Here is a 17,417-nt window from a genome sequence, read left to right on the forward strand (position 1 = left end):
ATGCGTTTTGTCTTTGGCACTATTCTGTGAAGATTCTACAAATTGTTTTGTAATGAAAACACAGCTCAGATACTCAGACCTTTCCGTCTGCCACCAACAACAATGCCACTAAGTCACTGAGTTCATACTTCTACCCCATTCAGTAGCTAAGGCTCGTGATCTATATTTGCATGGTTTTGTGTAGAAAAAGCGGATACCGAAAGTGAGTTTTATCTTGTTATATTAAGCTTTTATCCTGGTCGGGGTTGTGATGGATTGGAGCCTGTCACAGGAACGCTGGGCATGAAGCAGGAATACAACCTGCACGGAATGCCAGACCATTGCACAGCACTATGCCTGTGTGTGTGTATGTGTGTGTGAGTGTGTGTGTTTATAAGCACAGGCACCAAGAGGTGATCCATCATGGTGAAGTCAGCTTGTGCCTCCCAGCAGGTCAGTCGATCGAAGCCTTTGCTGCCCAGACTTTATTATTGCTCCACCACTAGTAATTGAGTCATAGTGTACATGTTTCTGTGTGTGTGTGTGTGTTTGTGTTTGTGAGAGAGACAGAGAGGGGTGGGGTCATGAGAAGAGAAATCATTTAGGCACCTCTGACATTCAGATCAGTGTTAAACACAATGAAGAGGTCAGAAATAAGGAGTGAATGTATTGCTGCTCGTCAACTCTTTCTTTCTCTCTATCCCGCTCTCTTTTATCTCTCTCAACTTCTTGGCAGCTGTCCCAGTTGCCATCATCAGCATCTTTCTCACACACACACACACACACACACACACACACACACACACACACACACACACACACACACACACACACACACTCAAACAGTTTGCTGTTCATATATTTTGTTTTTTTTGAGGTAATAACAGTTTGTTGACAGGACTCACTTTTCAACTGCAAGCTTCATTGATATTTCTCCTAACTCCTTATACAGGAATGGAGAGACAGCACACACACACACACACACACACACACACACACACACACACACACACACACACAAAAGAACTACAAAAGAACATAGACTGGAACATTCAACATGTATGTTATATACATCCTACTGCATCCTGTATATATACAGTACTTGAGTAGTCTTCTGAATTCCAAGTTCCCCAATTCTTATAATCTGGTCTTTCAGTCACCTTACCCTTTTCTGTCACAAAATTAGTAGATTTTTTTTAAATGATTATAAAAACAGATCTTCTCTAACTAATTACAAACACATGCCTAACAGAGACAGAGTCACAAAGAGAGTGACAGACAGTGAAGGACAGATGGTGTAGTGGCCCATGTAAGGGGATTAGAGGAAAGAGACAGAAGTTTGAATGGTTTATTGGGCATTCATACCACCACCGAAGGGAGCTAATGCAAGCTGCACAGTTTTAGAGCTTTTATTGGTCAGATTTAAGTCTTTGTGTGTGGGGGGGGTGACAGATGAGTGACAGAGCACTCACTCCATTACCAGCTCTCTTTATGCCATTTTTGATCAAAATTGAGCCTGATGATTCAGTACTGCCATTAAAAACCAAACAAAAAATACCATTCTTGCTTAAACTCTAACAGAATGCTGTTTTGCGTGAATGACTAAAAGGAACCAAGGAATTCACTCAATGTGTCATTCCAGGTGGCATCATCATTTTTTTCAAGTCTTTTCTCATTTTCTGATGTCTTATTATTTTTTACAGAAAGTGTGTGATATCATGCTGCTTCTGCTAAATTCAGTGAGTAAAATAGGTGAAGCATTTTCTGTCATTAGTGATCTTGTGTTTCACTCGATGACCTGCCAATTCATGCTGACGATCACACAGGGGTGTCAGATACATTGTTCCTGATTATGTTAGAAATTGCATATTTGTTCAGCTGTTATACATCAAACTTATGCTTTTAGAAAGGATAGAAATGGGACAGCAGCACATCATGTACTATCAACTGGATATTTAAAACAAAGCTGTTTCAAATCAGAGGAGTTCATAAAGTCCTTATTTCTTTAATGAAGCATAAGTCAATGATACATAATAAATGTATTGTTAATAAATAAGAATTGAAACATAAATCATACAGTCTCATACTCGTCTCTCTAATAAAGTGTTAATGCTAGCATCTGGACTAGGCATTTTTTCCTCTCCCTTTTTTTCTTCCTGCTGTATTTGGTTTGTGTTACAGGCTGTCATTATTCAGAGAAAGTAAAATCACTGGGATGATAAAACTACTTGTGACTTGTTATGATTCAGCTGGTCGCAATGCAATGCAAATGTGGAGTGTTCAACAAAGACTTAAAAGGAATTATGAGAGAATAAACTAAAATTAGAACACGCCATTGAATATGTTGATGATTTGCATGAAGTGAGGAAAGTGGTTTTTAAAAAAAAGTTACGTTCCTGTAGTGTAGAGATTACCTGATTGTTGTCTGTTGGGTAGAGTTTTAGTATTCCTCTTTTTTTTTTTAGTTATGCTGCAGTTATGACACTGAGATGAAATTCAGTCATCTATTTGATCCTTGTGTTAGTTTTAACCTAAACCTTTGAGTGCAGGTCTGGGCTTGCATCTATTTGTACGTGCTTGGGCTTAGCTGGCAGTTTTGTTGCAAGCCCTTTAAAATACTCACCTTACAAAATTTAATGCAAACACAATTATTTACGGAGGTACAGCTGGGTTTCACTAATCACCTCAAACCTGAACACACCTGCTTCCTCTGCTGCCAGGTAGCAACATGCCTTGTTAGTAAGGAGAAGTTAACACAATGGTGATAACTGAGTCAATTTAGCACCTTGGACAGCACACTAAAACAGTTTATTACTCGCCTGACCTCCCTGCCTTGATCCTTACTCTCTCTCTCTCTCTCTCTCTCTCTCTCTCTCTCTCTCTCTCTCTCTCTCTCTCTCTGTTCCTCTGTGTGTGTGTGTGTGTGTGTGAGAGAGAGAGAGAATGAGAGAGAGAGAGAGAGATCAGCTTTGGGCTGGTCGAGAAGCAATATGTTTTGATACAGCTCTCACACTTCTTGTTTGTGAGAAGGTTATCACATTATTGCTGTGGATCAAATCATGGCCTGCCACATTAACTTCTCACAGAAACCTTACAGAAGATACATGAACTGAGGGGAAATAAGAGTGAAAATTATCTTCACACATCAAGAAATGATAGTGATAATAGAACACGTGAACTCCACTGCATCCGTTTTTTTCTGGAAAAAAGAGGAAGAAGAAATCTGGCTTTGATTTGTTTTTGTTTTTTTGCTTTGGTGATTATAGTGTAAATTTTATCTTCTCCTTTGGATGTAAAGCTTTGTTATGTGTTACAGAATCACTCAATGCTTATGACATACCACAAACAGCATTAGCAAAAAATGCTGAAGACCACTAAAGGAGTCCCACTAATGCTGTGAAGACATAGTGTTAGGTCACATCATGAGTCAAGAAATGCTGAAGACACATTGGTCCAGTAATTGTTTCTCATGATTAGACGCATAGCAATCACAATGCTCTGATCCTGGCTGTTAGCCGTGTCCTGTTTTGCTTAAGTTATTGCTTTCAGTGCAGCTCTGAGAAACTGGCTGACCTTTTCTGCAGAACATAGATCTCATTGTCTCTGCAATTCAAACCAGATGTTTTGTTGAAATACTGCACTTATTCATTTCAACAGACACCAAACAATTGAGCAAGCAGCAGCTCCATGTTTTGTTTTGTTTTTTTTCGCCTGTCTTCGGTGTTATTAAATGGGAATTTGACCCTTTTTTGCTCTTTGTGGAAGAACTTGTTTCTCAGTTGTGGTCAAACGCTAGCTCTCCTCTCCTGTTGGTGACATCCATTATACAAAGAAATTGTATGAGGAATGAATTGAGGAGGAATGAAAAGTGGTCAGTGTTTCTAGATTTCTCTCATCACTAAATTTTCTTTCTATCTTTTTCTGTGATTATAGGAAGTCATTTTGAAGAGAGCAGCAGATCTGGTGGAGGCGTTATACGGAATGCCTCATAACAACCAGGTACATCATTTTATTAAAGAAAAATTAAAAGAAAAAAAATTAAAAAAAAAAAAAAGATTTTTTTGTCATACAGAACATTATATATTATGCTTATATTATGTATATTGCATTCAATTCATTGTTATTTGTATTAAACTTTTATCAATAGACATTGTTGCAAAGCAGCATTATGGGAATATATAAATGCAGGATACAGCCTATAAATATATACATTTAAAAATTGATCCCTAATGAACAAGCCAGAAGTGACAATAGAGAGGAAAAACTACCTGAGAAACTGCCTGAGGTACCAGAATCAACAGGAACCCATCCAACTGTCCCAACTCTCTGGGTGACACCAGAGAGTTTCAATATAAATATTGTCCTTTGTATGACTGTGTTCTCTATGGTCAGAAAGTGCAACTGCGTAACTAGGCGATTCATTCTAGTTCTACATATACTCTATGTAAATATCTTGACATATTTAGTAGAAGAATGTAAAAGTGACTGGGTGTGTCATCTTGAAAACATTTGAAAACAATTATTCCAGGGTGTGATCAGATCAGATCAGATCACATCAGATTAACTGCTTGGTTCAGAAAGGTTTGGGGGTGCTTCAAACCTATGATGTCAATAAACATTTGTCAAAGTCACATGAGATTTATCTTGCATGTGGGATTGGTGTAAACCTGCCCCGATAAAGATGTCATTGTAAACAGCTCAAATCTCTAAACTGTATTAGATATTAGATATCTTGAAATCTGAAGTTTTTTACAGATAAATTAAACCGTGTGTGTGTATGTATGTTTAGGAGATCATACTCAAGCGGGCTGCTGACATTGCTGAGGCACTCTACAATGTACCACGCAACCATAATCAACTAACAGGGCTCACCAACAGCTCTGTCCATGCCAGCATGATGGGGGTGAACTCCTTTACCGGACAAATCACTGTTAACGTGTCTGAGACTTCTCAAGGAGGCAATCAGGGTAAGGCTCACACATACAAATATACTCACACATACATATCAGATGAAGTGACATTTCCCTCCCTTATGCAAGCATTAGTCCAATGAGAAACAGGTGAATAGGGTAGAGTTCATGAGCTGCAATCTTCCAGTATTGCTGGAAACTCAGGAACTCTGCTAAGCCTTGAAATCTGTCCAAGGGCTTATGAAATGTCCACCCCAAATTATGTCCAATTGTGCTGAGTGCTAGTTGTTTGATTTCTCAACTTTCAGCCACAATTCTGACAGAATCTTGTCACAATTTATCCGAGTGGAGAGAAATCTGGTTGGTTTTGACTGATTGCTTAACAACTCTAATATCCCACCTACTCTTTAGCACTGCTTTTTTTTATTTTAAGTTATTTTAAATCGATCTGCATTTACATTTGTTTCACAGACACCTTCATACAAAAGAGAGACAGAATCCGCAAAGACATACACTTTATGTCCAAATGTTTGTGGACACTGGATCATCACCCATATATGCTTGTTGTGCATCCCATTGAAGATTTAGTCCCTGCGTTGTTATTATTGTTTTAATGAGGTCAGGTACTGATATTTAGCGAGGGGGCCTGTAGTCAGCGTTCCAATTCATCTTGGTGTTCAGTGTAGTTTAAGTAATGCCAATCAAGTTCTTTTGGCCAGATAGTTTAGAACCAAAAATAAAATGGTTTCTACTTGTGCATGAAATCCTAAAAATTGCAACAATAAGTAGTGCAATATTTGTAAATAACATTTAACTAGATCTTATAAATCCTGATAAATGCAAATGACTAAAAAATCTATTTTGTAAATGTAATCTGAGAATTTCTATCATTCCCTTTGCCTCAGGCTTTAATCGAAACACAAGCAGCGTGTCTCCTCATAGTTATGTGCCGAGCTCAACACCACAGCAGAGCAGCTACAGTACTGTGGCTACCAGCATGAACGGCTATGGCAGCACCACCATGAGCAACCTGAGTGGATCACCCAGCTTCCTCAATGGCTCAGCAGCCAACTCTCCATATGCTAGTGAGTGTGCTATATATTCGTCTCATTGTCTGGTTTGCTTCGAAAGCCTAAGAATTATGCAGAGTTTCAGAGATTACTTAAGCACTCCAGCCTGTTGTGTAACTTTAGAGTCAGATCTGAATTCAAAGTCAGATCAAATTAAAATGCCAACAGGCAGTGAAGGATTGAGAGCATATGCAATACATAAAGTAAACCATTAAGACATTCTGACTTTTACAAGCTATACTGAAATCTCCCGGTTAAAAACTCATACATAAACCTCCACCCGTTTTTCATATTTACTAAATGGTTTTTAGATGATCTGTGTAGCACTGCTTCATTATCTACTTTTACTTTACTCTGTGTGCAAGAGTTTATATCATTAGGGTGTATTGGTAATTCTCAGGAAACTGCAACTTTTTTTATATACAGTAGTTAACAAATAATTTGACACGAAGGTCACTTGACTCCCTTTAACTGACATTGCAGTTTGTGTTGCCATTCAGCCTGTTATTACTTAATGAATCCTTTGACATAGGAAAGGTCCATTTCTGCCTTTTGCTGAGTTGTACAGTCATCGTGGTGTGTGTGAAAATATGGGCTTTAAGATCTTGCAAAATACCCTGGCCTCACTGGCATCTTTTCAGCTCTGGAGTCTGTTGTTAAGAAAAAAAATAGATGAAGAGAAACATGGCCATTGATTATATTTTCCCTGTGTGAGCACAGCTTTAGTGCTTTTCATCCTCCAGTCCTTTCCCTTATGTATGCTGTTATCAAAGATTTAATTAGCTCCCCTTTCAATTAATTGCTCAGAAATGAAGAAGGGAAGGGGAACACGTGAAGGAGAAAGCATGGGAAACACCCACATGTTTGTTTGACTGCGTTACAAAGAGGCGAGTGAGGGGTGTGTGAGGTTCAGGAGAAAATCTGGCTTGGAATCTGTCAAAACACCACTCCCACTGTCATATGCACAATTTATACTTCACACCAAGGCAAGGCCTGTTGCAACATAGCACAGCTCTGACATACAAAAGAAAATAACATCATGCAGGAATTCTGCATCTTTATCACTATCCCTTAATTTTCTTCTAAACTCCTATCTCTCAGCTGAAATCTGCTGCTCTAAGTTTTATATTGCTGTTGCTATGCTTGACAGTCTCTATCAAGGTGATACTTTATTCTCAAAATTAACTGACAGTTAATTAAATCAATAAACTAATTAGAGGGGTAACAATTCATTTCCATCCCCTTTGGCGCTGCCATGTTAGCATCTATCTTAAAAGCTTTGCTGATTCCCTTAGATGCTCTAAATCAATTATTGGAGCTGATGTTCTCATTTTCAGTAACTGATTAGATTGGTCTTGATAAATAAATTCTTCTTTTGCTATAGGGTTACATGTGTGCAGCATAACCAACTATTAACATGTAGTTAGATCAAGAGGAACATATAATTAAGTGGTTAAAGAGAAAAATAAAAACTCTGTATGTATTACATCTGTCACAAGAAGTATCTTCTAGTGCATGTATATGTGCTACAACTGCACAACTGTTTGTGAGTGGTCTGTTTAATGTTTTTTATTCAAGTTGCCTAACTAGCTAATGTGAAAGGGTGAGATAACTGATATAGAAAGATACTATTGGGAAGGTTAATAACCAATTTAAATATTAGGTTATAATATAAATATATTATAATATACAGTATATCCAGAAAGTATTCACAACACTTCACCTTTTCCACATTTTGTTATGTTACGGCCGTATTTCAAAATGGATTGAATTTATTATTTTCCTGAATTTACGACAGTTGGACTTCAGTCAAGTTGTAGAAACAGCTCAAACATGATCAGTGGAGACAGGATGCACCTGAGCTCAATTTTAAATGTCATGGCAAAGGCTGTGAAATAAATTTGCAAAGATTTCAAACAAATTTCATTCACGTTGTCATTATGGGGCATTGTTTGTAGAATTTTGAGGACAATGATGAAATTATTGTTTCATTCCATTTTGGAATAAGGCTGCAACACAAAATGTGGAAAAGGTTTTTACAATAATGGTACACACTTGTTCATGTTCATAGTAGAAAAATAATCGCATCAAGTGAAAGGAACGTATTTTTGATGTCTTTGATTTTCAGGACAGATGGTGTTGCAGTTTTTTATAAAATCATTTGTAGTGTATTCACAGTTACTATACATCTGACCACTAAATCATCACAATAAACTATGCTGTTAAGTCAGGACCAACTTTAAAGGTGTTTGAAGAATTCAGACCACAGTACAGGCGATGTTAAGCTTTCAGAACCTGCAGAAGATGTCCAGTGTCAACAGCAGGGCAAATGTGTTGAGTTACTTGCCATTAAGTCATTCCCATGTGGAGGAGAGTGGTATGTCAATGCAGGGGCCAGACATCAAGAGTGCCTCTGGGCCAGTGCAACAATGTCCACCATCAAGTCAGCCAGTTTCAGAGTTCATAATGTGTCTCTGTCTGCTATAATAGTGCCATAGGGGGACTCTCTGAAGGCCTTACCACAACAAGTTCAATGTAAACAAGTACTGAGTATACAAGACCAATACACTACTGGTTCTTGTGTTCAGGAATGAGAACTACTTGTTGACTGTGCACAACTTACTCCAAGGCTCCAAACCTACAGGTGCAGCTAATCTGGCTAGAGTGCCAAATGTTTCCTTCCATTTTGGACAAAAGATCTTATTGGGAAGGTAGCTGGCAAGGTGTTCTATCCACTATTGAAAGCAGATGTATAAACCAAGGTCCAGAAGAAGTAGCCACATGGAGGACTGTGATCTGTTATGGAATTATGTTAAATGCGTACAAAGTCAGTGGCAGAAATGAAAATGTTTACATAGTCCGTGACACCAGTCATGAACATAATGTGTCCTGCCCTAGCAGAATATCTGGATCTGCTCTAGTGGTTAACATTCACAATTAATCTATCTTCTCTTTGTTGAATTGTGTTGTTTACCTCTGGACTAGAGAGCTTTTGTTCATGCAACTATGAGACTGTAATGTGCGGAGGGTCAACTGTTGCATGGTCGAGACGCAAAGGAGCTGGTCATTTAAATACAACTGTATCTATCAGAGGTGACAGTGCGGTTTGCATTCTTCTCAAGTAGTGGTGCTAGAGAGAGCCTGAAAAATAAGACTTTTGCAAAACCTTTTTAAAGTAATAGAGCAAAGGGAAAAAAGTATTAATTGTGCAGTTTGAGCAATGTGAACCAGTCTTTGTAGCCACATGGCATTGATAATATTTGATAGCCTTTAAGATCCAGGTCAGCACTCTGGCAGAAAACCCTGTCCTTCATTTGAACTAGGAAGTACACTGAGTAGAACCTCTTGTTTCGCTCTGTGAGATCTATTCTGTCCAATAAGGAGTGGATGTCTTGGAAGAGAATGTGCTGGTGTTTAATATTGACAAGTCCATGAACCCCTTGTCCAAAAAATCATTTAATGCTTTTAGAATTCTTTGCACGGTGGTATAGTCAAAACCTTTTGTGTCCTTTAGACATATGGCTAAATAATGCTTTTTATAATTCTTATTTTCAACTGTTTATAATGGTTTACTTCAGTGACAACTTTATTCTGGTTAGGATCACAGTGGATTATTGCAGTGGAGGTTTATCACATAGGATACCAGACCATCACAGGGCACCACGCACACCAACATCATTCACACCTACTCACGATTTAGTGTATAGGATCTGTCTACTGACATGTTTTCAGACAATAGGAAGAAACAGGAGAACCTAAAGAAAACCCACACAAATATGTGGGAGAACATACTAAACCTAGCTAAGCTAAGGATCGATCAGGGGACTTTGGAGTGCTGCTTAAGGCAGTATTTTGTGTTTGATATGAATCTAAATGTTGGCATAGAATGTAAAATGATTAGCATTAATATTTCCTCATAAATGCATTTTGAATTATTTTGATGAACTGGCAAAGGAGTTCTCACAAATATTTAAAGTATAAAAAGTCATTTCCCTTCCCTGCCATGAACATTCTTATTTGTTTTTTACTCCCACAGTTGTTCCTTCCAGTCCCACCATGGCCTCGTCCACCAGTTTGCCATCCAACTGCAGCAGCTCCTCTGGAATTTTCTCCTTCTCTCCAGCTAACATGGTGTCAGCAGTGAAGCAGAAGAGTGCATTTGCGCCTGTGGTGCGGCCACAGAGTTCTCCTCCACCCACATGCACCAGCACCAATGCCAATGGCCTCCAAGGTACAGCTGATCTTTGTCTACATTCTGCACATTTTCAGTGAAAATCTCAGACTGGCATAATATTAAATAGTAATACAAAAAGACAAGCCATACTGGAATAATGTAATTTATGTTTAACATCAAATTATGTAAAATCGGTGAAGTCTCATTTAAGAGTTTCAGGATATCTAAGGTTATTAAATGTATTATTGTCTGTAACCAAATGAAAAATATCAAATTGCATGTTTCTCTAACCCCTGCATTGTGTTCCACGGTTTTACACTCAGCATCTACACCAGGGCCTGTATTCGTCCAGCCTAGCCGTCAATACCAGAATAATATCTGTTTATTTATTATTTCCTGATGAGCAGTAGAAAAATTAATAAATCTGTAGATAACATACAATGCTACACATACTAACAGTTTCTAATTTCTGTTTCCTGGGATGGTCCCAAATTGTCACTGCTAAACTATATGTTCCTATTGGAGGCACTATATCATCTAAACTAGATTTGTCAATTCCTTCTCTGAAAAACAATAGGGGGCCAAGCATCTAGCCCAGTTCTCCTACATTTTTTAGTTATGAAGTCATTAAATGCTTTAAAATGTACTTATATATTTGACCAAAATTGTGAGAATTTTAGAGAATTTTGATAAATACAGGCCCAGGTCTGAAACTGATTCTCTTGTTCTCTTTACTCCTTTTGTATCCCTCATTAATACCCTTTTTAGTCTTTTACATTTTCTTCTATTCTCCACTCCTCCCTTCAGATCAGTCTTTTGTGGACTCTAACAAGTACTCCACTGCCAGTGCACTCCAGGGCTTGGCGTTCTCCTGAAGTATGTTCCTCATCTCTTTCATAGGCCACATTGCTTGAAGCTTAAAGTATCCTCTGTTATCCATCCATCCTTTTTTCCATCTATCCATCCATTTGCTGATCAAGTTACCTGTCCATCCATCTTTCCAACCTTCCATATACTTCATACTTAAACCAAATATCTCACTGATAATAAGGGTACGGTTAGTTTAGGTTTATGCAGATTATTAATCTGCATTAATAATTAATAATCTGCATTAATACTTATTAATGCAGATTATTAATCTGTATTAATAATTAATAATCTGCATTAATAATTATGTCAATGGAAGGTCCTCACAAAAAATAGTAAAACAAATATTCTTCACATGGTGCTGATCGTCCTGATGTCAGAATGATGTATCATAGCATCTGCACAAGACAGAACAATGGAACAAACACTGTGCAAACAATTAGAGGAAAATCAGTACAGCTGTAATCAAGCACTGAACATACATACTTTCAGCCAATTCACTATCACAGAGAAAACATTTTTTATAGGTTTTTCTTATTTCAAACTGCAATAGAAACTCAAAGACACTGATTTCAACAGTTCTGAGGTCATTTTGATGTGATGAGAGAGTTATTGCTATAGAGAAAACATGAAACAAGCCTTGAGCAATGTAGAAAACACAAGCTATTCTTTTTCATATCTCTCCACTTTCCCTGTCTTTCACACACATGGCCCATTGTGGCATGTTTCACACACTTTTGTGTCATCTTGAGATGTAAGATTTATTGCCTGTAATGGAATGTGTAATGAATTAAACTGAATCAACTCTCTTTCTTTCTTGCAGCAACAGCAGCAGCAATCCCTGGAATGATTGTTCCTCCTATGTAGTGTGTGTGTGTGTGAGTGTGTGTGTGTGTGTGTGTGTGTGTGTGTGTGTGTGTGTGTGTGTGTGTGTGAGAGAGAGAGAGAGAGAGAGAGAGAGAGAGAGATGGGGAAAGCCCAGGACACACTCTTTCCCAGTAATGGCCTCTGTGTGTGTACAGAAGACTCCGGTTGTTGACTGACCCAACAGTTACTGTCTGAAGGATCACTTTAAACTCAGGCCCTTTTTTAAAAACAGAATCACATTTGAAATGATAGAATAAAAAACACAACCTGGACTATTGTATGAAGTTTTGGTGTTGAAGTTTGTATGGAACTGTATACAATTTTTAATACAAGGGGTACACACAGCTCTTAAACCCCACAACTAGAACAGTTCTATTTATTTGAAATGTTGGTTTTTGGTTTAACATTCAATTTCTGTGTTTTTTTTGTGAAAGGAAAATGAAATGTGAGACATAAGGGACATGAGCTACAATGTTTTCTATTTATGATTTTGTATGGTAAATGAAGGATTATTGAAAACGAAGGCTATATGAAAACTTCACCCCCAACATGGAACTTTATTCAAAAGCCAAATTAATCAGAAAGTAGAATTTACAAAAAGGGAGCAAAACAAAGATGAATTGCACTGATTTTTCCTTAGCATAATTCACTAGCTATGAACTTTACCGATTCAGATTGATTTACAAAGTTTTTCATGGTAATCAGGGTCACACAATGCAAAAAAAAGCCTTTTCTTATTGTTATCCCCGGCTATGTAGATTAAATCGTATTTCATCACACCATATTTTCATGTGAAAACTGTGAGGAACTACTATTCCTCAGACAAAGTGAATAAAAAAGAATAGTTTATTCAAAACTGTGAATTGTGTTAAAGCTTATTGCAAACATAAAATACAATGCTTTTTGTGCCATTGTTACAAGACCCTAAATTTCAATGGTTCATTGTGTACAAACAACCAAGTTCAGTTAAGATGATTTTTCAAGACATACAAAAAAGATTATGTGCCAGCGCAACAATAATCTCACAATAATATAAAATGCAATACACAAACAATGTGTGACCATGCAGACTGAAAAGTAGAAACTTAACTACATAAGTACATTATCTTTTCATTGAAAACAATCAACAGGAGATTGTCTTTTTCAAGAATTAAATGCTGTTAGAAGTAAATGTAATGTAATTAATGTAATGCATTTAACTTACACCTGTGGACGTCATGCCACACTGAAATGCAATCACTGACCAATCACAGTGTCATGCCTTAATTGTTTTTAAGCTGGTTTCTTTTATTTTTTTATTTTTAGATTATTTTTGTATTGTGCATGTAACATATGCACATGTATTTCCTGCCCTGGAGAATATCTGAAGCTGATCACTTCACATTCATTCATTCATTCATTCATTCATTCATTCATTCATTCAGATTCAATAATCAGTTTACTCTGTTCACGGTCACTGTGGACACAATCTTGGGAACTTAGGGAACAAGACAGTGATACACCATGGTTTCAGTTTTTTTAATGATTGTTATTTCACAGTAAAATTTAATACACAGACAGCCTTGCATTTTATTATTGATGGGGACAATGTCAACAGTCAATTACGGCATTGATCAGTTTCACTGAGAAATGTAATCATACTCCTCACTTACTTTGATATTATGTCCAATAAATTCTGTACTCCTTGTTTACTTTGACACTGGTAATACAACTAGAATATATTCCTCTGAGGTGTGAGTATATATTATTAGGTAACTAATGTGAAACTATAAATGTTAATTTTGCATGGATGGAAAAAGTAAAGCTCAAACAACAAGGCACAGTTTTAACCACTTCTACAACTGCACCTCAGCGCCATTCAGCATGGCACAGATCCTAAATACTGGTGTAAGTACATTACAGTACAATCAGTTACATTTATGGCATTTGGCAGATGCTCTTAACCAGAGCGGCTTACATTGATATATTTTTATACAACTGAGCAGTTGAGGGCTAAGGGCCTTGCAACATGGCAGCTTGGCAGTGCTGGCAGTTGAACTCGTGACCTTCTGATCAGTAGTCCAACAATCAGTAGTGATTGTTTTTCTTTAATGAGATATGGTTGTTCTTTTCAGTGTGGAACATGGCACTAATAAGAAGCAATGCCATTATTGTGTACCACTTAATTTTAATGTTTTTTCACTGTTGTGATTACTGTGATTGCTTTTAGATCTGGCATGGAGTCTTCTCCAGAGTTCTTCAAAATAATGTACTTCTTTTTTAATGAAAGCTTTCAGGATCTTGAAATTAACTTCCTATTCAAAGCTTTAAATTCTCCAGAAATCTCAAATCATCACCAAACATCAAATAGCAAAAACTGTCTATGCATCAATGATCAAGCCTAAAATGCAATATTGCAATTGTCAAAGAAAACAGTTGCCAAGCTAGAACCTCTACTCCTCTTTGCACACCATTTTTATTTCAGTTGCCATGAGATCTTTCTTTAATACACATACAAGATACAAGAATGCACAAAATCAAATTTCACTGCCCAGGGTTATGCATACCCTAAAAATGTCTGAATTATTTTTTGCCACCATTTACGAAGTGTTTATAAAGGAATGTGCTTTTCTGCCTATGCCATTTCTGATTAAAAGTTTGCTTGAATTTTCTTTAGATATTTTGTGAACAAACTGTGATTTCATTTGGTTTTTCAGTAGTATAGTCCATTATAACCTAAGCATACAAATGCAGGATTTGACTGTGAGAATGTTTGGGAAAAGTTTAGAGTTAGTGTTAGCTGATTTAATGGGTTAATGTTGGACCTATGCTGTTTCTAATTAAGGCAGGTGTTTACCAGATTGGCTGAATAATACATACTGTAAGAGGGGAAGAATGAATTATCTGGAATTAGAATGAGAGCAGCTTGAGCACTGTGAAAGTTACAGCCCCCTCTTACTAATCATAGGATATCACAATTAATTCTTGCTATATTTTTGTTTTTTGTTTTTTTAATGTCTCTTTGTACAAATTAATAAGTATGCAAATTTGTTTTGCTAGATTTTCTCTTTTACTTTGCCAAAGTGATTGTTTGAAATATATTTATACTTCAGAAAGAAGGCAGCTTTATACAACTACTTGCAATTATACGTCTGAACTCATGGAGCATCAAGATTTTATCGAAATGGATTATGTAAAATACCCATCTAGCATAATGTACATTACACTTACATTTTATACATTGCTTTTATTTGTTGATATATTCATGATTGTTATGTTATGATGTGCAATTTTTTTTGTCACATTTTTGTCCAAACATTGTGATTTTCTGTCCTTCATCAGTTTCATGTTTAGGATAACACTCATATTGTTAATCCCATGTACATGAGGCCAAGGCTTTATTTTTATACCATTTGTAAGTTAATAAAACTTTGTCTTACATTTTATGTTAGATTTTTGTATCTTGTGGCAAAATTGTGAAATATTAGATTCATGGACCTTACTCACTCAGTGAATCTCCTGAATATGAATATAACTGATCTATACTTTATTTTGCTTTGCTTCGCATTGCTGAGATGTTTTTGATGCACACCATGTACAATATCTTTTTCTTTTTTATTATTCATGTATATTTGTACATACGTACAAAGTTTTCTTGCATCTACCAGCAGTTAAAATGCCTTCACAATGCAGAGGCTCACCTGTAATGTGTTGCTGTGGATTTGGCTGGCTAGGTAATCAAAAAGTGAAAAAAGTCACTTGGCAAAGGAGTAGTGGTGCAAACAGCACAAAATCCCATCGAAATCTGACAAGTTACTGATGTATTTGTAAAGTTCCTGAACTGCCATTTTTTTTTTCACACATAATACTCTCAGAATGATGTGATCTTCTGAACTGGTTTCTTTCTAGTAACCTTGCCATAGATTTTCTATTTATTTATTTATTTTATTAAACATTTTCCAATTAATATCATCCACTATTCATCTAGGACTAAGATCAATTGACCCTGAAACCCAATTTCAAATTATTTGACCCTTTTGTTCTCACAAATTGTTATTACCTGGATATTACGTGTGTGTGTGCGTGCGTGCGTGCGTGCGTGTGTGCGTGCGTGTGTGTGTGTGGTTATATATTGCTGGGAAGGGAAATGATATAAAATTTAAGCTACTGTAAAAACGATCATTTTCTAATGAACTTTAAACTGTAAGATAGCTTTTCAACTTTCACAATATTTAATTAAAGTTCCTTCTTGTCTGTGTCCATTTGTGCTGTGTTTTTTTTTTTGTTTGTTTGTTTTTTTTGGATATTAATTTAAATCTATAATCTTTAAATTTAAATTTTTATTATGACACCAGTACATCCCTAGATGTATGCTACATGAAGAGCTGATGCTAACAAAATAAATAAGTATGGCTAATACCAATATTATTACAGTGATTTAAAATGAATGCTATTGGGCAGTGATATAACTGATTATAGTTCCATCAGGTCTAGCACGTCAGTGCAAAATAGGTTACATGGTATGCTATTTTAAATAACAAACCCTAAAGTCAAAGAACATTAGTCCTACAGTGGTGAATTACCCTTGAAAGCGTGTCTTAAATGTCAGGTTATAACAACATGCATTTCTAATTCTCTTACTTATAAAAGCCATTTGATTAATTAAACACTTAATAGTGCACATATTTTTGATGAGTCAAATGTAAATGTAAGCACTACATTATACTGTCAGTTGCATCTCAGCTTACAAAGCTCATCATCAAAATATTTCTAACAGGAGTAGATTACAATTATGCACAATTACACGTATGCAATTAGTGATAAGTAATGCTGGATATTATATTATTACATTAATTCCCCAATAGGTGGAAGTCATGATACGTTTACATCGGTAATTACCTGCCACTCCAGCCCTATAATATTGCCCCATTTTAATAATGCTAATTCATTAATGTATTACATCCTAATGACACAGAAAATATGCTCACTGTGTTTCCATAGCATATTAATAATGGCTCAGGAGTTATGAATTGCTATGCACTTGCAGCATAATTGATTCACCATTTGCATTTATGATCATAAGAGGAAAGATCCGCTCATTCTTTGTGCACATTTCATCTGAAGCACTCTGATCTGATTAGACTATAAAACCTGCTTTCTGCTGACCTGAGAGTCTTTCCAGCTGTGCAAAGCACTGTGGGAGAGTAAAAAATAAGGGAGTCTTAAATCTTACACAGTAAAAAATACACTTTTATCATATGCATATATTAAATTTCAAGCTAAATTCATCTGACATTTTCATCTTGAAAGAACAAAAAATTTTATAACCTTAAAAAACATTTTATTTTACATTCTAGTTGAACTATTACATTGAGGTGATGTCTGCAACTTGTGTCCAGATTTTTTGTATTTATTGGTTTAATTAATTTATTTTTATTTTTCTAAATCTGTATTGTTTTACATGGATTTTTTTTAAAGTGTGTTTATTTGTTAGGAAAATTCACTATATTACATAATATTGAAGAGTGAGGTAAATCAATTAATACAATAATAATATTCAATTATAATATA

At 36.2% G+C, this 17,417-nt stretch overlaps 1 protein-coding gene across 3 annotated transcripts in view; it reads left to right on the forward strand.

Moving 5' to 3' along the window:
* ebf1b (EBF transcription factor 1b) overlaps nt 1–15,297 on the forward strand; it is a 95,131-nt gene extending 79,834 nt beyond the window's left edge. For 2 of the 3 annotated variants that reach the window (XM_060890652.1, XM_060890653.1), the window contains exons 12-17: nt 3,913–3,978; nt 4,769–4,946; nt 5,795–5,974; nt 9,996–10,190; nt 10,941–11,009; nt 11,824–15,297. In XM_060890652.1, coding sequence (XP_060746635.1) covers nt 3,913–3,978; nt 4,769–4,946; nt 5,795–5,974; nt 9,996–10,190; nt 10,941–11,008 — 687 coding nt within the window. In that variant the 3' untranslated portion in view covers nt 11,009; nt 11,824–15,297. The remainder of the gene's footprint in view (nt 1–3,912; nt 3,979–4,768; nt 4,947–5,794; nt 5,975–9,995; nt 10,191–10,940; nt 11,010–11,823) is intronic. The other variant, XM_060890654.1, reaches the window with a different exon arrangement.
* Nucleotides 15,298–17,417: the final 2,120 nt, after the last annotated feature.

Source organism: Tachysurus vachellii, chromosome 17 (assembly GCF_030014155.1).
Source record: "Tachysurus vachellii isolate PV-2020 chromosome 17, HZAU_Pvac_v1, whole genome shotgun sequence".
In the NCBI taxonomy this organism is placed as follows: Eukaryota; Metazoa; Chordata; class Actinopteri; order Siluriformes; family Bagridae; genus Tachysurus; species Tachysurus vachellii.